At 39.8% G+C, this 26,886-nt stretch overlaps 1 protein-coding gene across 1 annotated transcript in view; it reads right to left on the bottom strand.

Annotated features, from left to right (window-relative positions):
* GOPC (golgi associated PDZ and coiled-coil motif containing) overlaps positions 1 to 26,607 on the bottom strand; it is a 42,044-nt gene extending 15,437 nt beyond the window's left edge. Inside the window, exons 1-3 of the mRNA XM_052645496.1 lie at positions 26,320 to 26,607; positions 1,621 to 1,785; positions 36 to 59 (exon numbers count right to left, since the gene is read on the bottom strand). Of these exons, the coding sequence (XP_052501456.1) occupies positions 36 to 59; positions 1,621 to 1,785; positions 26,320 to 26,607 (477 nt within the window). The remainder of the gene's footprint in view (positions 1 to 35; positions 60 to 1,620; positions 1,786 to 26,319) is intronic.
* Between the last annotated feature and the right edge of the window lie 279 nt (positions 26,608 to 26,886).

Genomic DNA, 26,886 nt, shown 5'->3' with positions numbered 1-26,886 from the left:
AACATATTAAAGCAAAACAGAAATGGTATACTTACCAGCTCCTCCACAGAGGGGACAGACTTAAGATATAAGAAAAAAGTTTTATAATTAGAAAAACATCAAACAAATAAACTTATTTAGTGGTACAATCATTACAAGGAAAATTCCTATATGTTGAGTATCACTTGGGTCAAGTTCATTAAAATAAATATATTTGCAAATCCATAAGCAATGGTAACCGTACAGGATTAATTTTTGTTTGGTTGTTTTATCCAAACTGGTTAACACACTTGGTTCAGTGTCTTTCCACTAAAGCACCATGTTTCAAAACTAATGTTAACATGTCAGACGAATTCTATTCTAGTGAAAATGTACATTGTTTCTTAATGTTAATATCAAATATTCCAAAGCAGCAGTTATGAATCTGACTCATCTCAGTTAAATAAAACACTAACAATTTATAATTAGAGAATTTCAAAACTTGAAAGTACTTTAAGAGAATGTAAATATTCATTTAAATAAATTCTAACATACCAGTATTAGAAGCTAATCAACCAATCAAACAGAAATAACTGAAAATGAATAAAACTTTAAACTGCATTGCTGTCATCATCAACATCACCTTATCTCATCCCTCTCCCAAGCTGTATATCTTATTTACTGCTGTGTTCCCTATAGTACACTTAATACATATGAGGTTAAATCAAAAGGAGACTTAAAGAAATTCTTTAAACAACCTACACTGATTAAGAGGGCAATAGTTAATTATGCAACACTTACAAAAACAAGCATTATGCAAACATGAGAACACACTCAGTGGCAGGGAAAACACTTCTATTAAGAGTAAAAGAAAAACTGTGCCACGGGCTGACACCCAACTCCATTTTCCTCCATTTTCTCCCTTATTAAAAGAACTCAGATTTTACTGGAGGTGGTCATGTGACCAACTAAGGGACTGACATGCAGCTAGGGAAGGCCAGTGAGACAGCTAAACAATTGGCAAAAAGCTGAGGAGGATTTCATGAAAAGGTCATTAAAGAAAATGAACGCAGCTAGGAAGCACCGTTTTGCCCTTAGATCTTGGAATGCAAGATCCCGGAATGCAGGTAAGAAGAAATCCTGACGGCAGAAACCATGAGCTGAAGATGACAGAGCAGAACAACAAAAGGAAGCTGGATCCCTGGTATCTGTGGAGCTGCCCTACCAGCTCTCGACTGCCTGTCTCAAGGCTTCTTCAACTGAGAGAAAAGACGGATAACGTGGACTGTTTAAGAACAATTCTCATGTTACTTGGGATCTGTTTTATATGTAGCTAAACTAAATCTTATCTGATACAGTAAATTGGGAAAAAAAAAAACTGCTTACATGTTACAATCACATATATCTTTTAACTATATTTATATAGATCTTTTAAAATAGGAATAAGATTCTACTCTAAGTACCAACTGGTTATTGATGTTGTCACTGGTCGTCTCCAGGTAATGAGATCAAGGATGATTAGGACCATCTTCACATTTCCTATATTTTCCAAATTTCCCAGGAGCACACACTAATTTTTATAATTAAAAAGCCTCATTAAAGACTGTCCTTTTCACCCTCTAAAATGCATGTTAAGTATGTGTTATCCTCTAAACTACTTACCAATTTTGCCTTAATGGTACCAGAGTCAATACTTTGGCCAGTTTTAGCATGAAGCTGAAGCTGAACGGAGTGCAACTGTAAAAGCTGATCATGTACTTCTTTCTCCAACACAACTTTCTCTGCTTGGGTCTCTGTCAGTTCAGATTTCAGATCCACCAACTGTGCCTTAAAAACCAGCAACAATAGCAGAAATTAACACAGCACTGTAAATCAACTATATCTGAATTTTAAAAATTTAAAAAATAAAACAGCAACAATAAAAAACATCAAGTATGTTTACTTTTCTTTATTTTTGATTATATTATTCAAGAATGACAGAGAGAGACTATTTGCAATGAACAGATGAACACCAGAAGACCACTATTTGACCAAGCTATAGGATATCCACCTAAACTGACATAAAATCAACAGTACAAGTTAAGATATTTGAGTGGAAAGAGAACTCTACCATAAACAGTATCTCTTAATAACACAAAATGCTAGTTCCATTTTACTTTGCTCACTTTAAGAAGGCTTTTCACTGTTTCACTTTTATCTGCAAAGTTTATGAAAATACACAGGTATGGGATGATTCATCATCCGACTGAGACAATAAACCACTATAGTGGTTTATTAACATTAATAGTATGTTATAGGAGATGCTGAAGCTTCAATACTTTGACCACCTGATGCTAACAGTCGACTCACAAGAAAAGACCCTGATGCTGGGAAAGACTGAAGGCAAAAGGAGAAAAGGGTGGAAGAGGATGAGATGGTTGGATAGCATCACTGACTCAATGGACAGAGACTGAGGAAACTCTATGAGACAGTGAAGGACAAGGAAGCCTGGCATGCTGCAGTCAATGGGGTCGCAAAGAGTTGGACCCAACTTAAGTGACTGAACAACAACAGGAGCGCCCAATCCGTGGTGCTGCCTTCACCTCAGTGAATATTAGTTCAAATCAGCCTAATCACCATCTAGCAGTTATTTTAGGTGCTTCCGTACAAACTACTGAACTACCGTGGGTCCGAAGACCAGAGTTAACTGTAAGCTATCGTAACTGTTACAGCGTAGCAGAACAACCCATCAGAACCATTTAGCTATTCAATCTGAAGTTTTTCATTTTTCACAACTGATACATTGTTTTACAATAGCACACAGGATATATCCCTTGTGTGCCTTTGATCTCTCCAGCTCACAAGTAAAGACCAAGGCAAGGCCTTCAGTTCAGTTCAGTTCAGTTCAGTCTCTCAGTCGGGTCCGATTCTTTGCGATCCAATGAATTGCAGCACGCCAGGCCTCCCTGTCCATCACCAACTCCCGGAGTTTGCTCAAACTCATGTCCATCGAGTCAGTGATGCCATCCAGCCATCTCATCCTCAGTCGTCCCCTTCTCCTCCTGCCCCCAATCCCTCCCAGCATCAGAGTCTTTTCCAATGAGCTAACTCTTCGCATGAGGTGGCCAGAGTACTGGAGTTTCAGCTTTAGCATCATCCCTTCCAAAGAAATCCCAGGGCTGATCTCCTTCAGAATGGACTGGGTGGATCTCCTTGCTGTCCAAGGGACTTTCAAGAGTCTTCTCCAACACCACAGTTCAAAAGCATCAATTCTTCAGCGCTCAGCTTTCTTCACAGTCCAACTTTCACATCCATACATGACCACTGGAAAAACCATAGCCTTGACTAGACGGACCTGTGTTGGCAAAGTAATGTCTCTGCTTTTGAATATGCTATCTAGGTTGGTCGTAACTTTCCTTCCAAGGAGTAAGCGTCTTTTAATTTCATGGCTGCAATCACCATCTGCAGTGATTTTGGAGTCCCCAAAAATAAAGTCTGACACTGTTTCCACTATTTCCCCATCTATTTCCCATGAAATGATGGGACCATGATCTTAGTCTTCTGAATGTTGAATTTTAAGCCAACTTTTTCACTCTCCTCTTTCACTTTCATCAAGAGGCTCTTTAGTTCCTCTTCACTTTCTGCCATAAGGGTGGTGTCATCTGCATATCTGAGGTGATTGATATTTCTCCCGGCAATCTTGATTCCAGCTTGTGTTTCTTCCAGCCCAGCGTTTCTCATGATGTACTCTGCATAGAAGTTAAATAAGCAGGGTGACAATATACAGCCTTGACGTACTCCTTTTCCTATTTGGAACCAGTCTGTTGTTCCATGTCCGGTTTTAACTGTTGCTTCCTGACCTGCACATAGGTTTGTCAAGAGGCCGGTCAGGTGGTCTGGTATTCCCATCTTTCAGAATTTTCCACAGTTTATCGTGATCCACACAAAGGCTTTGGCATAGTCAATAAAGCAGAAATAGATGTTTTTCTGGAACTCTCTTGCTTTTTCGATGATCCAGCAGATGTTGGCAATTTGATCTCTGGTTCCTTTGCCTTTTCTAAAACTAGCTTGAACATCAGGAAGTTCATGGTTCACGTACTGCTGAAGCATGGCCTTGGTTTTCTATTTAACATAAACTTTACCACTAAGCATCTCAAAAGCCAAGAAGCATGCTGGCCCAATGAGGTAAAACTGTGGAGAATATGTTCTAAATTATAGGTGATACTTATTTATGCCCTTGAGAAGCTCTCTTATCAACTGAGGTAATAAATCTGCATTGGAACCAATCAAAACAAAAAAAAATGTGGCAAGTTACAGATATATTTAGAATTGGTCAGTTCCTCAGGAATTAAAAGCAAAGGAAGGTTTAAAGAAGGTTAGTAAGGAAAAGAGAGCTTAGAAGGGCTTTGAAGTTAAAGGACAAGAACAAAATCGAACCAGTAAAGCAGACAAGAGACGAGAAGACCAGCAAGGACAGACCAGGACTCGAAGCTGCGTAGGTGAATTCCCCGAGGACAGGAGTCTATTTCAGTCTCCCAACTGCATCAGCTAGTGCCTAGCATACAAAAGATGCCCAGTAAGCATCTTTAAGTTGAAGCAAATTCTAATACTAGCCTTGTGATTTCAGATAAATCATTCTGTCTCAAGTTTCCTTGGTTTTAAAATAGTATAGTATTCACTAGGTATAAATAAATAAGATGTAAGGATATAATGTAGAACAAGAAGGAATATCCACAATATTCTAACTTTAAATGGAGTATATAATCTATAAAAATGTCAAATTGCTATGCTGTAATCTGAAATTGATATAAATCAACTATACTTCAATAAAATTTTAAGTAAATAAAATAGGAATAATACCCATGCTTTGACTATTTTCATACTATTAAGTGTATATATGAAAGCACTTACTACAATATGAGGATGTTATCAGCAAGACTAAGACTATTGAGTGGACTGTACACAAAAGACTGGACAAGACTGGAGAGGAAAGTGAGGCTAGATACAACAAATGGCTTTGTTTGATAAACCAAAACTGAGATCGAATCTGACAGGAAATCACTACATGTTCCCAATGACATTTCGTTTTTGTTTTTAATAGCAGCTTGAGATATAATTCACAAAAAAATCACTTTTTAAAAGTATGCAATTCAGTGATTTTCAGTATAATCACAGAATTATACAACCATCAACACCATATAACCATGGAACATTTTCTCTCAACGACATTTCAGCCACACGATATTTGCAGGTAAGGAGGTGAAGACAGGGGACACTAGCAATACCCTATGCAGATTTATATGAAATACAGTTCTAATGAGTATATACCTAGGAAGGAAACTTCTGGGTTACAGAGTATGACTGTGTTAAACCTCAGCAGAAAAGGCCAGTTTTCCAAATGACTGTAGCAACTGACATGCCTACCACGTATGATAGTTTCACAACCTTGCCTTCATTCAGTGTTGTCAGTCTTCTTAATTTTAGCCATTCTGGGAGGAATGCAGTGGCATTTCATTGTGATTTTAATGAAAACTTCTTGATTACTGCCACAGAAACTGAACCACTTTATATTCCTACCAGCAATAAATGAGGGTTTGTGGACAGAAGTTTTAAATATTTGTTTTGTCTCATGCTTCTTCAGGGCTTCCCTTGCAACAGTTGGTAAAGAATCCGCCTGCAGTGCAGGTGACCTGGGTTCGATCCCTGGGTTGGGAAGATCCCTTGGAGAAGGAAACAGCTACTCACTCCAGTACTTTGACCTAGAAAATTCCAGGGACTGTATAGTCCATGGGGTCACAAAGAGTTGGACACAACTGAGCGATTTTCACATGCTTCTTCAGGGTCTCTAATTATACTAATATGAATTACTCTTTCCCTATCTTTTATATCCACAATTTCCTCTTAAATTCTTTTTGTTTTCCTCTTGCTATACTTACTGTATTGCCTATTTTTTTTATGTTCCTTCCAAATTAGGCTCCATTCTAAAATAATTTCCCCCTATTTTTCCCCAAAGTTCTGCAAGTATTCTTTTTATTACTTTATTTCTGAGTTTTCCTATCTCTGAATCATTCTGGTCTATTCATAGATGAATTAACAATATTAATTTCCTTTAGTTTATATTTTACAGTTTCCAATTGGTTTGTAGCCTTATTTCTCTAACATGCTTTCATTGTCTCTGACATATCATTCTATTCATTTCTACTTTTTTTTGCATATAGTACATTTATATGGGGTTTACAGAAAAGCCTTTTCTGTTACTCATGTTGAAATGAAATGGGTTTTCATGTAGCACCTGTCAGGGAGGAGGAGACTTCCATGTTGGGGTTTAAGGTGAGCATGGGTAGCTTTCCTAGCTTCAGGCTAGTGGGTACCTCCCCTGGTCTTAAAGTGAACTTAAAACCATGGTCTCTGTGGCCAGAACCACTGTTTTGAAACCAGACACCTATGTATGTATTCCATCCCTAACAGGAAAATAAACTCTCCTCCCTTCAGACTTCATGTTTCTGCCCTGCACAAACAGGATTCTATTTTTTAGCAATGTTTCTTTACAATTGGACCTTCTTTCTCAAAAGCGATTTCGTTAGAAATTTCTGAGATTCGTCAAGTCCAGCCCAGTACTTTCTAATCTTCCTGCAGCTTCTTTGTGTCCCCGTGGTTGTTTTGCATTCCTCTGCAACCTGGAGGCAGTTTTGCCAGTTGTTCTCAGGCCCTGTGTTTCCCATCCAAAAGGATGTCTTCTCCTTTTGGGCTCTGTTAGTGACCTCTGTGTCTGGGTCCCCTTACTATTCATTCCTTCTGCCACACAGGTGCTCAGTCACATGATTTGTGTGGGTCCCATCACTTCATGGGAAATAGATGGGGAAACGGTGGAAACAGTGTCAGACTTTATTTTGGGGGGCTCCAAAATCACTGCAGATGATGACTGAAGCCATGAAATTAAAAGACGCTTATTCCTTGAAAGGAAAGTTATGACCAACCTAGACAGCATATTCAAAACCAGAGACATTACTTTGCCGACTAAGGTCCGTCTAGTCAAGGCTACGGTGTTTCCAGTAGTCATGTATGGATGTGAGAGTTGGACTGTGAAGAAGGCTGAGCACCGAAGAATTGATGCTTTTGAACTGTGGTGTTGGAGAAGACTCTTGAGAGTCTCTTGGACTGCAAGGAGATCCAACCAGTCCATTCTGAAGGAGACCAGCCCTGGGATTTCTTTGGAAGGGATGATGCTAAAGCTGAAACTCCAGTACTTTGGCCACCTCATGTGAAGAGTTGACTCACTGGAAAAGACTCTGATGCTGGGAGGGATTGGGGGCAGGAGGAGAAGGGGACAACAGAGGATGAGATGGCTGGATGGCATCACTGACTCGATGGAGGTGAGTCTAAGTGAACTCCGGGAGCTGGTGATGGACAGGGAGGCCTGGCGTGCTGCGATTCATGGGGTCGCAAAGAGTCAGACATGACTGAGTGACTGAACTTGAACTTGCTGCCTCAACTGACCCATGTTCTGAGGCTTATAGGACACCCTCTCTTCATCTAGTTTTGCTTAAGAGGCTATGACTGGATTTCTTTTTTCATAATTCTAGTTCTTCTGTTTTTACAAAAGATGTTTTAAAATTTAAAACTTAATCCATTGTGATCTTTCTCAGACCAGAAATCTTTATCTCACATTTTCACTGCAACAGAAAAACTGTGACAGGCTAGATCAGTACTGCCTAAGATAAATTTAATATGAACAACATGTGTAATTTAAATTTTTCCAGTAGCCACATTTAGAAAAGTAAAATTAAACAAGTGAAATAAATTTTTATAATATAAACCTAAAGGTTTAATCAGATTTACAGTCAGCTTTCTGTATCTATGCATTCTGCATCTACAGATTCAACCAAATGTGTATCAAAAATATTTGCTGGGAGTAGGGCAGGGGGAAACTTCAGAAAGTTCCAAAAAGTAAAACTTAATTTGCTTCATTCTGGCAACTATTTATATAGCATTCATAGCATTCACATTGTATTAGGTATTATAGGTTAACTTAGAAATGACTTAAAATACATGGGAGGATGTGCACTGCTTATATGCAAATACTGCAACATTTTCTATAGGAGACTTTAGCTAGCATCCATGGATTCTGGCATCTGCAGGGGAGGGGCTAGGAAGGCCTGGAACCATCCCCTACAAATACTGAGGAATAATGGTACTTAAATATTTGTGGCAAGAAGTACATTATGTGTTTCAACAGGTATGTATTGTCTGGTTTTCCTGTTATGATTTATGTTTCAAATCAAAAGCCTCATTATTTATTAATAGCTGAGCAAAACTTCTGGCATTAATAAAGATACAAAGAAGCATAAGTGGTATTCATGAATTAATTTAGCAGGATATCTTGGGATACTGGGCATGCATGCTAAGTCACTTCAGTCGTGTCCAACTCTTTGCAACCCCATGGACTGCAGCCCGCCAGGTTCTTCTCTCCAGAATACTGGAGTGGGAGGCCATGCCCTCCTCCAGAGGATCTTACCGACCCAGGGAAAGAAGCTGGGTCTCCTGCGTCTCTCGCATTGGCTGGCGGATTCTTTTCTTGCTGAGCTACTGGGGAAGCCCTAGGTTAGCAGATTAATATTCAAAAGGCCTCCATACTGCCCTGTTGTTCCTGCAGCATGGAGGTCTCCTGAAAGTGGCCTACTATAAACATGAACTCTTCATTAAGTGAAATAATTTCTCAAGAGACTGCTCAACTTTAAAAAAATGAAGGAAAAATTCTTTACAAAGCAAGGATGCAGTAACAAAATTCAAAGCCCAAGTTGTTTCAGGGTATTTCAAATTTACTCTAAATTTATTAATATTTAAATAAGTCTTGTCTATGATATAAACATTTTGGCTGCTAAGAAAAGTTAGTGATACATTTTATGTGAAGATTATAAATTTCCATATTTTATTCAATGGCTACCCTCCTAATACAACAGGATTTTATAATCAGAGAGATCTTAGAGAACATAAAGACTATGATTATGATGATTACTATTTAGATAACAAAATCAACACCCATCAAAGCTGATTTTCTTTCTAAGGCTATCCGAACAGACAGTGGTAGAACAGCCCTTTGAACCCAATCCTCACTCCTGGGGCAAGGAAGCAGATGTGTTATCAAGCAGTTAGCTGTAAGGAAAAAATGTTTCTACTGCTACAATACCTATTTAACTTACTAACAATATTCACAGTTACCACAAAACAAGCATTTACCTACCATATGGCAGGCGTACATGTACCATGTGTCATTTGTAATTCTTATCATCATTCTTTCTCTCTCTCCTTTTTTACTAGTTAAGGAAACTGGAAATCAGAGTTTAAGCAATTGGCCCAAGATCACACAGCTAGTAAATAAGACTCACAACTAGCTTGACCATAAAAATACACCTGAGCATCTTTCACATCACTAACCATGGCCATGCAATAACCAGAAAAGAACGAAAATTAAAAAATAGTTGATTTCAAACTTCAACTCTTACATTTCTACACTGATATCTAAAAAAATCTTTTAAAAAGCAAAATCAAAACCAGTTAAAGATTACCTTACATACAGACTTTATTTGGGATTCATTCTTTTCACTTTCCTACATTCAATTTTGGACTCATTCATGGGAGGAAAAAAAAAAAAAGCTGACCATTAGGATATTCTTTCTCTAGAACTCATAAAGAACAAAAAGACTTCACTCTAGGAGGATCTCTAAGCCTTAGGTCCTTGACTTTCACTTAAAGGTCATTTAATCAACCAATGGTGAGATTTTCTAAGGCAGTGACTCTCAAATATATTCCCTGGATGCCCATTATCAGCTAGAATGGAGAGGGGAGATGTATGAGAATTCTGGGCATATTCTGCAATATAAGAATGCAGTATTCTCAGGAATGAAAAAGACAGAAAGACAGTGTATCTAAATAACTTTTTAGGATTTTTTCAGGATTATCATTACCATTCATCTGTATATGTAGTCATTACTATTCTATTTCTTACCTCAAATTCTTTTCCATCAATTCAATTCCTTTCTAATTCTTAACTACTGGATTCCACTCTGTGGCACCAAAAATCAAAGCAATTTTTTATTCAGAGTTTCCTATTATTCCACACTGTCTAGACTTTAACCCTCTGTCCACACAATTTTGTAAAAATGTACAACAGCTGTACTTTTTATTTCTACTCGTAGGCTAGTTTCTATTTAACTGTCTTATGGATAAAAAAGGCAATTACTTTACCTTAAGCATCCCCCCAAATCTCCTGTTCTGGGGAGGATTAAACTAAGACGAGAAATGAGCAAATATCCAACAGCAGGGAACTTTGATCCAGGTCATTCATTACTTTGGGCATTTTGTACAGGTCTTTTGATAAAATTTTACAAAGTCTAAGCTAAGAATCTAAATTAAAAATCTGGTAAAACATTTTTATTTTGCACATGAAGAATTGAGGTCCAAAGAGATTAGGTGAGTTGTGCTAAATTCAAACTGTATGGGATTAAAACTCAAGACCTCCTGGCATCCTTTATAACTCTGGCAGTAATAGGAAAAATGGAAAGGAAGGAGTCCGTGAGTTCCAAACGAGATCACATCCCAAATCTCAGAATTAGAGCTCTACGCAAGAAACTACTCTGAACATACACCACATAGTCAGCCTCACCCCCCAAATATCCAAATGCATGTGCACACACACATACACAAACACACATGCAGGCATGGACAGGCATGCACACAAAAGCACACACACTCAGAGTTGTTCTTTGTAAGAATTACAAAGAAAACAGTTGACTTCAAATAGCAATTTGACTGCTGCTGATAAAGACCACATTTCCCTGCAAACACTTCTGTACTTTGTTTTAAAATATGTGTATAAAATGTAATTACATCAGTAAAAAGAAACAATTATGCTTTTAAATGTATGTTTTTACTATTTGGAAATGCAATTTAGGATGAAAGTACAGATTGGAATTTAAATCTCCAGCAATAACACCATTTAATGTCAAAGTCTAAAATTTATCACTATACCCAACTACTTTCCTCAAAGGTTTTAAAGCTCATAAGATCAATCAAACAAATGTAAAAAATAAAAATCATACACTGATGGTGGGATATGACTGGTAAAGATAAAAGCCTTACTACAGTTTATTGAGTATTAAATATTGAGCTTCCTATTAATAGGAGAAACTTTACAGATTATATAATTTTCCTTGCCTCATTTAAGCAAACAATGCTATTTTATCCAGTAAGACTGTCTTTTTTCCCCCAGGGTCTAAACTTTTAAAAGAATCTATCTTTCTTATACAAAAGGTCGTAAGCTACCTGACTGACAAGAGCATCATTGCTTCACATGGCCTTTTCCCCTCTGTGACAAGAATCAAGGGGATAATGTTACTAATGAAAGCATTTTGATCCATTCTCTTTCTTTTCTTCTACTTCTTCAAAATAGCCGAACAAAGTCTTACAGCTCATTTAATTTAACCCACACCTCTATAAAGACTCTTTCTCTATTTTCTCTTTTCTTCCTGTGACCAGGATACTTGGCGCTGCTCTAATATCCAAGATTATAAAAAGCCAATGAGTCCTGTTCTAAAGCAAAGACTGTGACCAAACAGAAAATATATTCAAAGGTTAAACATGAAGCTCTGTTAACTCAAGACAGGAAATAATATTCTCCTTTTAAATTACATATCAGCTCTTGAAACAGTACGTTCATCTGGCTTACAGAAGTTCTGTGAGAAAACTCTACCTCTCTGCTGCAATTTCCAACCCAAGCATAAAGACCCCTAACTTCATCTGTCATCACTTCTCCCCAAAGTATTCTACAGCCATTTTTAGTCTCCCACATCATCACACATTTATTCAACTATTCATTAAGCACCAATATATGCCAGGCAGTGGGCTGGGCTCAAGGGATACACTGCTAGATGAAACAAATGTGGATCCTGCCGTTCAAAGCTTAGACTGGCCTTGCGCACGAGACGGCTCATACAGAAAATGAATGACATATATAATAATAGCACTAACCATGTGCCAGGCACTGTTGTGAACAAACTCATGTTTTAATTGTCCTAATCCTCACAATAATCCTCAAAGATACTTTTCTGTATGAAGGTAAGTGAAGCAGAGAGATTAGGTAACTTGTCCAAGGTCATTACAAAGTCAGTAGTAATATACATAATTAAAAGCCATAATAAGCTGTCTGAAAGGAGCTAAACAAAGACAATTAGTGGGGTGGGAGTGTATGGCTATCCTTCTGGGAACAGTTCTGGGAACAGCTGCAGTTATTATAAGAGCAGCAGTTCTCACTGGTCTGTGTGACCAATTCAGAGCCAAAACTATTTTCGTAATAATAAAGTATTATTTGCCCTTTTCACTGTGTTGACATTCACTCCAAAGATGTTAAAGCAATAATGACTAGAAGGCTGACAACACATCAAGGCAGTGCCACCAAACTACCAGTAGTCAATGTATGCTTCACTAACATGCACTCCCAGTACAAAACAAAAAACACTTCAACATGTCCCAATAGAGCAGCAAAATTATCAATTTCTAAAAATCTCAACCCTTGAGTAAGTTTTTAATGTTCTGTGGGATGAAATGCGAAGCATGCATAAAGCATCCCTGATGCTTCCCCGATGGCTCAAATGGTAAAGAATCAGACTGTAATACAGGAGACTTGGGTTCAATCCCTGGGTCGGGAAGATCCCCTGGAGGAGCAAATGGCAACCCACTCCAGCATTCTTGCCTGGAAAATTTCAACAGAGGAGCCTGGCGGGCTACAGTCCATGGGGTTGCACAGAGTCAGACACGACTGAGCGACTAAAACTTGCCTTTTCATTTTCACTTTGCTGTGTATCAAACTATTTTTTCTCAAGAAAAAAGCACTTATGCAACTGCTTAAATTGCAAATCTTGGAACACATTTTTATTTGAAAGAAGAACAAACTGTGGTTAAGACTGATATATCTGGCAGACATGTTCTTAAAGATAAATAAAGTGAATCTGTTATTCCAAGGAAAACAACTGACAGCATTTGTTGCCAATGGTAAAAATTTACACTTTCAAGTGAAATTTAGAATTTTGGAAAATCTGAATCCATAAACCTGACAGCATCCCAAAAATTTCTCATGTGATTGGAGTGATTTTTTGATACTGTATTATGAGGTGTGTCCACATTTCGAAGATCTGGATAACCCAGCAAACCAATGTTTTCAAAATGACCACACAAAACGTTAAAATCATGCCTTGGTAAAGATTCATTCAAAGGCTACAAGAGATAGACCAATGTATTTTAATGTGACGGTATATAAAAAGTTCACTGATAGTTTCATACTCCACATTGTAACTAATCTTTAAGTAACTACCTTTTACTATCAAAGAATATCCACAATTATCTGAAATAGCTATTAAAATACTGCTCCCTTCTCGAAGTACTTATCTCTGTGAGGTCAAATTTTCTTTCTATAGCCAAAACCACATATCACAACTGTCTGAATGTAAAAGCAGATACAAGAGTCCAGCTATCTATTGAGACAGACTGTTTTTTTAATGTAAAATAATGCTACTCATAATTTTGGGGGAAGTATAGTTATTTTAACTCAGATGACCATTATATCTACTACTGCGGGCAGGAATCCCTCAGAAGAAATGGAGTAGCCATTACAGTCAACAAAAGAGTCCAAAATGCAGTACTTGGATGCAATCTCAAAAACAACAGAATGATCTCTGTTCGTCTACAAGGTAAATTATTCAATATCACGGTTATCCAAGTCTATGCCCCAACCAGTAACGCTGAAGAAGCTGAAGCTGAATGGTTTTATGAAGAACGACAAGACCTTTTAGAACTAACACACAAAAAAGATGTCCTTTTCATTATAGGGGACTGGAATGCAAAAGTAGGAAGTCAAGAAACACCTGGAGTAACAGGCAAATTTGGCCTTGGAATGTGGAATAAATCAGGGCAAAGACTAATAGAGTTTTGCCAAGGAAATGCACTGGTCATAGCAAACACCCTCTTCCAACAACACAAGAGAAGACTCTACACATGGACATCACCAGATGGTCAACACCAAAATCAGATTGATTATATTCTTTGCAGCCAAAGATGGAGAAGCTCTATACAGTCAACAAAAACAAGACCAGGAGCTGACTGTGGCTCAGATCATGAACTCCTTATTGCCAAATTCAGACTCAAATTGAAGAAAGTAGGGAAAACCACTAGACCATTCAGGTATGACCTAAATCAAATCCCTTATGATTATATAGTGGAAGTGAGAAATAGATTTAAGGGCCTAGATCTGATAGATAGAGTGCCTGATGAACTATGGAATGAGGTTCGTGACACTGTACAAAAGACAGGGATCAAGACCATCCCCATGGAAAAGAAATGCAAAAAAGCAAAATGGCTGTCTGGGGAGGCCTTACAAATAGCTATGAAAAGAAGAGAGGCAAAAAGCAAAGAAGAAAAGGAAAGATATAAGCATCTGAATGCAGAGTTCTGAAGAATAGCAAGACGAGATAAGAAAGCCTTCTTCAGCGATCAATGCAAAGAAATAGAGGAAAACAACAGAATGGGAAAGACTAGACAGCTCTTCAAGAAAATTAGAGATACCAAGGGAACATTTCATGCAAAGATGGGTTCGATAAAGGACAGAAATGGTATGGACCTAACAGAAGCAGAAGATATTAAGAAGAGGTGGCAAGAATACTGTACAGAAGAACTGTACAAAAAAGATCTTCACGACCCAGATAATCATGATGATGTGATCACTAATCTAGAGCCAGACATCTTGGAATGTGAAGTCAAGTGGGCCTTAGAAAGCATCACTACGAACAAAGCTAGTGGAGGTGATGGAATTCCAGTGGAGCTGTTTCAAATCCTGAAAGGTGATGCTGTGAGAGTGCTGCACTCAATATGCCAGCAAATTTGGAAAACTCAGCAGTGGCCACAGGACTGGAAAAGGTTAGTTTTCATTCCAATTCCAAAGAAAGGCAATGCCAAAGAATGCTCAAACTACCGCACAATTGCACTCATCTCACATGCTAGTAAAGTAATGCTCAAAATTCTCCAAGCCAGGCTTCAGCAATACGTGAACCGTGAACTCCCTGATGTTCAAGCTGGTTTTAGAAAAGGCAGAGGAACCAGAGATCAAATTGCCAACATCCGCTGGATCATGGAAAAAGCAAGAGAATTCCAGAAAAACATCTATTTCTGCTTTATTGACTATGCCAAAGACTTTGACTGTGTGGATCACAATAAACTGTGGAAAATTCTGACAGAGATGGGAATACCAGACCACCTGACCTGCCTCTTGAGATATCTGTATGCAGGCCAGGAAGCAACAGTTAGAACTGGACATGGAACAACAGACTGGTTCCAAATAGGAAAAGGAGTACGTCAAGGCTGTATATTGTCACCCTGCTTATTTAACTTCTATGCAGAGTACATCATGAGAAACGCTGGACTGGAAGAAACACAAGCTGGAATCAAGATTGCTGAGACAAATATCAATTACCTCAGATATGGAGATGACACCACCCTTATGGCAGAAAGTGAAGAGGAGCTAAAAAGCCTCTTGATGAAAGTGAAAGAGGAGAGCGAAAAAGTTGGCTTAAAGCTCAACATTCAGAAAACGAAGATCATGGCATCTGGTTCCATCACTTCATGGGAAATAGATGGGGAAACAGTGAAAACAGTGTCAGACTTAATTCTTTTGGGCTCCAAGATCACTGCAGAAGGTGACTGCAGCCATGAAATTAAAAGACGCTTACTCCTTGGAAGAAAAGTTATGACCAACCTAGGTAGTATATTCAAAAGCAGAGACATTACTTTGCCGACTAAGGTCCGTCTAGTCAAGGCTATGGTTTTTCCTGTGGTCATGTATGGATGTGAGAGTTGGACTGTGAAGAAGGCTGAGTGCCAAAGAATTGATGCTTTTGAACTGTGGTGTTGGAGAGGACTCTTGAGAGTCCCTTGGACTGCAAGGAGATCCAACCAGTCCATTCTGAAGGAGACCAGCCCTGGGATTTCTTTGGAAGGAATGATGCTAAAGCTGAAGCTCCAATACTTTGGCCACCTCATGCGAAGAGTTGACTCATTGGAAAAGACTCTGATGCTGGGAGAGATTGGGGGCAGGAGAAGGGGACGACAGAGGATGAGATGGCTGGATGGCGTCACGGACTCAATGGACGTGAGTCTGAGTGAACTCCAGGAGATCGTGATGGACAGGGAGGCCTGGTGCGCTGCGATTCATGGGGTCACAAAGAGTCGGACACGACTGAGCTACTGAACTGAACTGAGAGTTATTTTAATTAATAATTATATTAACACACAATGGGTTTATTGTTGCTTTTTTAATATATACATTTTATTGAAGTATAGTTGACTTACAGTGTTTCACATGCACAGCAAGATTATACATGTTTATATAGTTATACACATATACATATATTATCTTTGAAATTATTTCCATAATAGGTTATTACAAGATGTTGACTAGTTCCCTGTGCTATATCCTGTCACTACTTTTAACTGATATAATACTAGGTTGGCCAAAGGTTCATTTGGGAAACACTGAATCAATCTTTTCAGTTCTGTTCAATTCAGTTGCTCAGTCATGTCTGGCTCTTTCCGACCCCATAGACTGCAGCATGCCAGGCTCCCCTGTCCATCACCAACTCCTGGAGCTTGCTCAAACTCATGTCCATAGAGTCGGTAATGCCATCCAACAGTCTCATCCTCTGTTCTCCCCTTCTCCTCCTGCCTTCAATCTTTCCCATCATCAGGGTCTTTTCCAATGAGTCAGTTCTTCGCATCAGGTGGCCAAAGTGTTAAGAGCTTCAGCTTCAGCAACAGTCCTTCCAATGAATATTCAGGACTGATTTCCTTTAGGATTGACCAGTATGATCTCCTTGCAATCCAAGGGACTCTTGAAGTCTTCACCAACACCACAGTTCAAAAGCGTCAGTTCTTCAGTGCTCAGCTTTCTAGCTCTCACATCCATTCATGACCACTGGAAAAACCACAGCTTTGACTAGACGGACCTTTGTTGGCAAAGGAATGTCTCTGCTTTTTAATATGCTATCTAGGTTGATCATAACTTCTTTCCCAAGGAGCAAGCGTCTTTTAATTTCATGGCTGCAGTCACCATCTGCAGTGATTTTGGAGCCCCCCAAATAGTCTCTGTTTTCGTTGTTTTCCCATCTATTTCCCATGAAGCGATGGGACCAGATGCCATATCTTAGTTTTCTGAATGTTGAGTTTTAAGCCAACTTTTCCACTCTCCCCTTTCACTTTCATCAAGAGGCTCTTTAGTTTTTCGCTTTCTGCCAAAAAGGTGGGTCATCTGCCTATCTGAGGTTATTGATATTTTTCCCGGCAATCTTGATTCCAGCTTGTTGAATCCTTTGGCCAATGCAGTAAATATTTAGTTTTCTCAGTTTTAATTTCTAATACAGTAAATACCAGTAGATATAACCTGTATTTCTCTTTTTCATAAAAAGCTCTCTGAGGACCTTATAATTGTAAAGGAGTCCTGAGACCAAAAAGTTTAAGAATTATTGTTTTAGTTTCTGAAAGAAGACCCATGTGGACTGGGCCATACAGAAAAAATGGGAAGAATGATAAGATATGACACTGGAGAGCTACCCAGAGGTCAGATGCCAGAGAGCTCATCAGTGATAAAGAATCTGAATTAACTCAAAGTACAACTGAGGAATTTAAAACAGAATGATATGACCATATTTATGTTTTTTAAAAGGCAGCTATGTGTAATATGGGAGGCAATATGACTGAACTAGAGTTAGGGGATCTGAAATGGAAGAAAGTAGTTAAATCTGTGGTGTATTTTTAAAAGTTAAAGTATTTTAAACCTCAAAATGAAGTTCCAAACAATATCAAAATGCTTTCAGTTTTCATTTTAATGTAAAGAATTCAGTTGCTCTATGATCAAACTGGAGGTGGAGTGAAGAGAATGAACCTACCCAATATATTAGAAACATTACAAGTACACTAAATCCATACTCAGTACTCTAATACAGTGACGTTTAAAGTTACTTTCAGTCAGCTTCAACTTGTTCTTAAAATGGAATACCATGGAATAGTAACTCAGAAATCATATCTTTGTGACTGATTCAGTCATTCAATAATGTGGTGGGCACCATCTTAGACACAATGGATAGCAGAGTTGCCCAGAGAGACACCATTCCAGCTCTCATGAAACCTGTATTACAGAATGATTACTGGTAATCTCTGAGGATTCATGGCAGAACAAAATAAAGTTGTTTCAAATGATTTACTCATTCAAATAAACATTTGTAGAGTATATACACTGTACCAGGATCTGGAGGAAAAAATGGGAAGAATGATAAGATTGATAAATTGATAAATAAGACATGGATTCTGCCCTTGAGGATTTTATGTCTAACAGAATGGCATTAAAAATACATTTCCAATTATGATGTAAAGTGTTGTAAACACCTGTACAGAGGCATGTGTGATGTACCAATTCAAGAAGAAACAAAGGGAGTCAGAAAGAAGGGAATGCTGAATGGAGATCAGCTAATACACAGAGAAGGGAAAGGTCTGAGATACGAAAACCCCTAGCAGGTGACATACAGAGACAAGCAGGTCAGAAAGGTTAATATTTAATGTATGAGTTCCAAATTTCCAAAAATTGGCCCCTGAAAGGGGCCAATTCTGTGATCCACATATATAAGTCAATTTGATAACCACACTGAAAAGAATTATTGACTTCTCAATATGATGTGGGAAGAACCATGGAGAGAAGAAACTATCAACCAATTTTCAGAAACCAAAATGGGTTCACAAAGGGATACTGTTACCCTCAAAAGTCAGCTTTCACAAGCATTTGATAGTTCAGATAATCTCACCTATAACAAAATCTTGACCTTCAAGGAGCTTACTTTACAGAAGTAGAGAAATGTGGCAACCACTAGTTACAGTCCAATGCAACAAATCTTATAACAGCTTGAGTTTCAAGGTGTTATGACTAAGGCTTGCTGGGTGAGGAAAGCCTTCAAAACAAATGGTGATGTAAGCGGTGTCTTGAAAGATGAGGGTGTTTGATCCTCTAGACAACGGGGACAGAGAAGTTACTATACACAGAAGTCTATGCCGAAGTAGAAATGCCAAGAAAGAGCAGGCCTACTCAGAGAAAAGAAATTAGAACAGTTTTACTGAGGGACAAGCAGCTAACACGGGGTGAGGAGAGATAAGGACAAACAGACTGGGCACTGATCAATGCGCCAGCATATGAATTTTAGCCAGTAAGTGATAATGTGGCTGCTAAGTCACTTCAGGCATGTCCAACTCTGTGCAACCCTATGGACAGTAGCCTGCCAGGCTCCTCTGTCCATGGGATTCTCCAGGCAAGAATACTGTAGTGGGTTGCCATTTCCTCCTCCAGGGGATCCTCCCAACCCAGGGATCTAACTCACGTCTCTTATGTCTCCTGCATTTACAGGTGGGTTCTTACCACTAGTGCCGCATGGGAAGCAGTGATAAGGAGGTATCCAAAGAGAGTAACAGAGTCAGAGCTGTCTTTTTTGATATGAACCTTAATATGAATCACTTTAGAATGAATTCTGGCAACAAAAGGATGATTTGGAGGGGTGAAGAATTAGGAAACCACGTTGCTGTGCTGTGCTTGGTCACTCAGTTGTGTCTGACTTTTAGCGACCCCATGCACTGTAGCCCACCAGGCTCCTCTGTCCATGGGATTCTCCAGGCAAGAATCCTGGAGTGGGTTGCCATGCCCTCCTCCAGGGCATCTTCCCAACCCAGGGATCTAACCCAGGTTTTCCGCATTGCAGGTGGATTCTTTACTGTCAGAGCCACCAGGGAAGCCCAGGAAACTATGTTGGGAATATGCAAAAAAGGATGAAGATCTTAACAACACACAGACTCCTAAATGCGACCCATTCTCTTCTCTGCCAGTCCTGCTCCATCTTCTGGATTCCTTACTTCAGTGAGTGGTATCAGTCTCCTACGGGTGTCCTAACAAATTACCACAAACTAGGTGGCTTCAAAGAACAAAGCTTCATTTTCTCACAGCTCAGGATGCAGGACCCTGGAATCCAGGTAGTGGCAGGGCTCATGACTCCTGGAGACCCTGAAAGAGAAACTATCCCATGCCGGTCTCCTAATGCCATGGCTGTTTGACTTGTATGCCTGTCCCTCTTTAGTCTCTGACTCCATCCTCACATAGCCTTCTTCTCTGAGTCTCTGTGCATCCTCTGAGGATACTCGGTCACAATCTGCTATGACCTTATCTCCATCCTTACATTAGTTACATTTGCAAAGACCCTATTTCCAAATGAGGTCACATTCTGAGGTTGTGTGTGTAGACATGAATTTGGGGGAAGCACCACTCAAGCCACTACAGGTATCAACCAATACATTTCCCAAACAGGAATGGGATGCCACCCACAACCCTTCCTCTTCCTTCACATCTACGTGATTATCAAATACAGGTTATACTCCTTTAGAGATTATCTCCTTTCTTCATCCCCAATACCATTTTCATTTCAGTAACACTCTTGTGTGTACAGCAAACTTCCTGCTATGGCAGTGGATGAATGCAATTATTACTCTCATTACTATGTATGTTGGAGAAGACCCTTGTAAGTCCCTTGGACTGCAAGGAGATCCAACCAGTCCATTCTGAAGGAGATCAGTCCCAGGTATTCTTTGGAAGAAATGATGCTAGGGCTGAAACTCCAGTACTTTGGCCACCTCATGCGAACAGCTGACTCATTGGAAAAGACTCTGATGCTGGGAGGGATTGGGGGCAGAAGGAGAAGGGGACGACAGAGGATGAGATGGCTGGATGGCATCACCGACTCGATGGACGTGAGTCTGCGTGAACTCTGGGAGTTGGTGATGGAAAGGGAGGCCTGGCATGCTGCAATTCATGGGGTCGCAAAGAGTCGGACACGACTGAGCGACTGAACTGAACTGTTTGTATAACTGGAGAAAGTCATACAACAGGGCAGACTGGTTGTACCGTGAATTTATGGTAATTCTAGATTACCTCAGCACTGCCTGGCAGTCCTTCTATGTGACTGGCCAACTTGCTATTGCACTCTCTCATTACTATTTCAGATTTTGCTCACTGTCCTTGGGCTTTTACTTTCAACCACTTCCAGTTGTTGTCCCAGGCTGCTATTCTATACAGAATAAAGACACCATCACACAAAACACTCCCTCCCACTTCTGTGCTCATGATCTCTCCTTTCCCTTTAAGTGTAACAGCTGTCTTTTCAATATGACATCTGTCTCTCGACCTGTATTCTGACCCTCATCTTCATTTAGAAAGCTGACTGCTACTGATAATCCCCTTTTTCCCCTAGAATATTCAGATTTTCCCTCAACTAGATGCTGTTCATTAGCTTCCAAACATGTTTAACTTTATTTTTCCATTAAAAAAAAGTGAAAACAGTACGTCCCCTGAACTCCCCCTCCCGGCTATCCAGCCACACTCAACTGCTTCTGGTTGCTTTTCTCTCTACCTCCTTTCCCAACCACAGATAAATGTGTTTTTGGAGAGATTGGTTTTTCGTATTCTGTAGTCTTGGGCCCCTTACTTAATCCCTGTAAAATGGGAATAATAAACCCACCCCACATGACTTCTGAGAAATAGGTAAATCAATACACATAGAAGACATAGGACAGAGCTGGGCCCATAGTAACTGACCAGCAGTTAGCAATATAGTCATTGCTGATAATATCTCATGTCCTTCCATTTATCCAGCCAATTGACACGGTGGAATCATCCTGAATTCCCTCATCCCGCTGTTCCAACCCACCCCTAGACTCTGTTTATTTTCACTTCTCAAATCTCTCTTGTTCTGAACACTTTCCTCTGTCTCTGCTATCCTACTCCCATCATCTCACATGGATCAGAATTAAAAGCCCCCAATGGTTTTCTGCATTTATTCATTTTATTTCCACAAACTCTCTCCTTATCACAGCCAGAGTGAACTATTCTAATTTCCTATGAGATTACCACCTAACTTAAAATATTTCCTATTTTTATGATAAAGTCCTCAAATCTACTACATGGTCTAGAAAATCATAAAGATGTAGTCTCCTAGGTACTTGTTCAAACTTCTTTTGCTCTCTGCTTATAACACATTATCAACTCTCAGTTCTTCAAACAGATTAGCACTCACCTATCACCGGTGCTTCCATTTCCTGTTCTCTCCACTGGAATGTTGAATGATACTCCTATTTCTCTTGGCCTAATTAATTCTTACTCATCCTTTATGTTTTAACCAAATGGTCACTTCCTCCAAAGAAGCCTTCCTTGATCTCCTAGAACAGGTTCTCATTACTCTAAGTTCCTCAAAGTTGGAATTTCACATTTATATGATAATTATTTCAACAAATTCCCCCAACAGAATCCAAGTTTCCTAACAATGATGACTGTATCTGTTTTTGCTCTCCATTGTATACCAAGTGCCCAACACAGCACATGGCACATAGCACTCAATAAATATATATTGGATCAATATTAAAATTCAAGTTCAATGCTGCAAACAGTCCCACTGCTTGTTTAAAAACAAAATACTTCTGCACTAGTCTAGAATGCTGCCCAGTTTATCCAAGTATGGAATATGGTACTAAAGACTAAATATGGATGGCCTTGGGCAAAGGGAAATCAATGTAGTAATTACTGAAAAGAGCAAGGATGGGGAATTCCCTGGTGGTCCTGCTGCTGCTACTGCTGCTAAGTCGCTTCAGTCGTGTCCAACTCTGTGAGACCCCATAGACGCCAGAGCCCACGAGGCTCCCCATCCCTGGGATTCTCCAGGCAAGAACACTGGAGTGGGTTGCCATTTCCTTCTCCAATGCATGAAAGTGAAAAGTGAAAGTGAAGTCGCTCAGTCGTGTCCGACTCTTCACGACCCCATGGACTGCAGCCTACCAGGCTCCTCCATCCATGGGATTTTCCAGGCAAGAGTACTGGAGTGGGGTGCCATTGCCTTCTCTCCTGGTGGTCCAGTGGTTAGGATTTGGTGTTCTCACTGCCAGGGGCCTGGGCTTGATCCCTGGTCAGGGAACTAATATCCCTTGTAGACAAAACAAAACAAAAAAAAAAGAGCAAGGATGGACAAGTGAGAATGGGGGCAAGATTTTTTGGTCCGGGGGAAAGCTGGTTACTATTTTTGAAACCTACCATTTTATGGCACTACAATTGTTCATGAGCAGTTAACAGCCAATGTTAAATAAACTACAATAAAACTGATGCACTTAAAAACAAAAGAACTAAAAAGGAATAGCTTTAAAGCAGTAAAACGACAGTATATCAGTTCATTTTCAGTGAAGCTCTAGATGGCTCTGAATGGTAAATCACTTTAAAAACGATACTGACTCAGCAATTGCTGAGGGAAAGGAGGATGTGAGAGAAGATGTGCGGTGTAGCTGTTGTTTTAAAGAAGGGGTGAACAGGCAGAAAGCCGTGTTTCAAGGCAGAGAGGTGAGTTTTCATAAAGCACAGGTTGTTGACCTTTGTTCTCCAACACCCACTCCTGCAGCTCCTACCACTACTACTGTCCCAGCCAGTTCCTGTGACTCCCCACAGCTGTTCCCAGTGGCTCACCATAGCAGGGACTCTCAAGCAGGTGGGAAGTATAAGAGAGACGTGAGTGATTAAAAATGGCACTACCTCAAAATATTCTGAATTCTTTGCCCTCCCCTTCCCCTCTCTCCAAATACAACTTATGGAAAAAAGCGGTCATATAGATGCAATTTATGTATTTTTTTAAGTGCAACCTCTGATTTTTTTTTTTTTGTAGAACTGTTTTCCTAACTACTGCTGCTGCCGCTCCTGCTAAGTCACTTCAGTCATGTCCGACTCTGTGCAACCTCAGAGAAGCCCACCAGGCTCCTCTGTCCCTGGGATTCTCCAGGCAAGAACACTGGAGTGGGTTGCCATTTCCTTCTGCAATGCATGAAAGTGAAAAGTGAAAGTGAAGTTGCTCAGTTGTGTCCAACTCTTAGCGACCCCATGTAGCCTACGAGGCTCCTCCATCCGTGGGATTTCCCAGGCAAGAGTACTGGAGTGGGGTGCCATAGCCTTCTCCATTTCCTAACTACTATATTAATATTAAATTAACTACCTAAAGACAATAACTTAGCAGAAGAAGGGCAATCTGGAAGGATGCTCAATTTAAATCTAAGTTACTCTTGGAGGTATCTGTTTCTTGATTATGAAAATATTTTACTATGGTAATATGCTTTAAGTATATTAAAGCACCGAAATTTGGTGCACATCTGGTACACTACATCAGACCATAAGTGACCTCAAATATTATGTCTTAATGTCCATATTCTTAAAGCATTAAAATGAATTTAATTCACTTACTAAAAAATAAAACAGGGCAAGAAAGTATGAAATCTTTGCTAAAATTTCAAGATCTCAAAAGATTGCTAAAGGTACACAGGGCCACCTCTGAAATTCTGCAGATGATATGATGGCAGATCTACTTTGAAAGGCACTACTGACAATGACTCTCTCCTCAGCAATACACAACGGATTCCATGAAAACTGTAGAAACTTGTTAAATAGAGAAACAATAACCTTACAAAGAAGTCAACTGTAACTGAAAAAACACAGAAACAACCCCTATTTTCTAAAATCTTCAAATCAAAAGCTTCAAGGATGTTAATGGGTTAGCATTTCTTGTTTTGAGAAATAAAGCCACCTTCTAAGCCAGGACATGGAATCAGAATACATAATTTTGATTTCTCAAAAAAAAAATGCATAATATAACTCTAAATACTCATTTAAAGATGAAAAAACTGAGCATCACCTGCTCACAGAACAATCACTTCTCCAAAATTAGATTTTTAAAATCTGACAACAAAACATCAAAGTTTCCGTAAGTCTCTTAAAAAATGAATTAGATTTTGTTTCATTTTTAAAAAATCTGTATATCCTCAGTGTGTGTATGTATACTCACTCAGTTGTGTCCAGCTTTTTGCGACCCTATGGACTGTTGCCTGCCAGGCTCTTCTGTCCTCAGTAAAAACTCTCAGTTGTATAGGATGAATAGCAAAAGCTACTAAAGACCATCAAATGCAATGTCACTACCTGAATAAATAACCATCTTCTAGAAACTACAGCTGAATCAAGAAATCAAGAGACATTTTCACAGATGTAGATTAATAAATGATTAGCTTTATGTCAACACTTCCAACCTTTTCAAAAAGGATAAAAGAAATTAACAGTTCTTTCAGTGAAGAAGAATCACAAAATCTCCCATATACAATTCTATGCTCATCAAAGATAAATTATACTACCTTTTTCATGACAGACAGGAAAAAGAAAGAATGCTAACTACTAAGCAAGGAGAGAATGCATTTCTGATATTCATATTGATTTGGATCCAGTGGGCAATCTCAATCAACACAACTGATAGTAACGATTTCTTAGGAAATCTCATGTCAAAGAGCTTTGCATATCGTTTATTATCCTATTTTTATCCACTTAAAAATGAAAGACCCATTCTCTTATTTACATTATATAATTAAAAATGCTCTTTATATAATAATGTTAATCTATCATGATTTCTAAACATTGTAAAAATGTGCTAATTTAATTTTCTGCAAAACATGGTAGGTTTTTTGGGAAGTACTACTACTGCACTCACACCCACAACCAAGATGAGAGACTTAAGCAAATGATCGCTCTTCACACACTTTCAAAAACAAATCCAGATTTGGGGAAATGTAGTAAAGTACAGACACACCTCAATATTAGAAGTCATCTGAATAACCGTAGGGAGCTCTGGAGGTATGTGACTGTAATTTAAGGACTAACTGTAAACTGAGATAGACATTGATCCTATCTTGTTTATCCCATTTTCCTAAAAGCTTTGATCAAATTCCCCTAAATAGTTCATGCAGGCAAGGAATAGCGCTGTGTGCAACAATGAAAATTGACCCGAAATAGTCCAAAATAATCAGGATTGGCGATATACAAACTGCAATGTGAAACTAGATCTAAAAAACTCAAATGTTAAAAGGTGAGCTAAAATATTCTTATGACGGAGCAGCTTTGAGTTTCTGTGAAGTCTTAGGCTTCTTAACGAAAAGGCACAAGTAGACAGGTGTAATTAGCTCGTTTCCTCCTCACAGAGATACCAGGAAGGTGGCTTTCAGGACCCCAGGAGACCTACATGTCAACCTACACAGCTCTTCCTGCTCTCACCTCACCTCACTCTTTTCCTTCACACACACGCACTCCCGCCACACAGGAAGCCCAGGTAACCGAGCTGGCAGTTTTCACCGGTGCCTTAAATGAAGTCTGATGGCTGGAGCTGAATGCCACCCCCTCCAGGGCTCAAGGCTCACCTCTAGCTTGTGGTTGATTTGGGATACAGTCTGGGCTTTGTGGCAAAGCTGTGCAAAGCAGGAGCTCAGGCTGGTCATCTTCTGTCTCCCCTCATAAGTGATGTCCGCCTGGTCCGGATCAATCTCGCCCAGGAGCAGATCCACATCCACGAAGGCCTTGTCGAACTCCTTCTCCAGCACCTCCAGCCACCGGAACATAGATACTCCGCCAGGGGAGACCCCCACGGCGCAAGAGGCTCCCCCTGACCCCCCTCCGGCCCCTGCCGGGCATGGACCGCCCGCCGACATGGCGCCGTCTAGGGCCTCCCCCGACTGCTGCTGACCCCGTCGTCCACCCCGCGAGAGGAACTGCTGGGACTGCGGGAAGCCCCGCGCACGCACGCTCCGTCCGTCCCCTCTCTTCCCCTCGCGTGGCTAACGCCGGCAACGAAGCCCCGGAGGGGCAAGAGCAGCAGAGCAGAGACGGCGGCGGCGGCACACGGAAGACGCGGGCCGTCCCACCTCGCGGCCCGCCCCCGCCGCGCCTGCGTAGAAAGGACCTAGGCAGACGCAGCCCTGAGGGACGAA

The sequence above is a fragment of the Budorcas taxicolor genome, chromosome 9 (genome assembly GCF_023091745.1).
Source record: "Budorcas taxicolor isolate Tak-1 chromosome 9, Takin1.1, whole genome shotgun sequence".
NCBI classification, from domain to species: domain Eukaryota; kingdom Metazoa; phylum Chordata; class Mammalia; order Artiodactyla; family Bovidae; genus Budorcas; species Budorcas taxicolor.
This window is presented reverse-complemented; position numbering and strand designations above follow the sequence as displayed.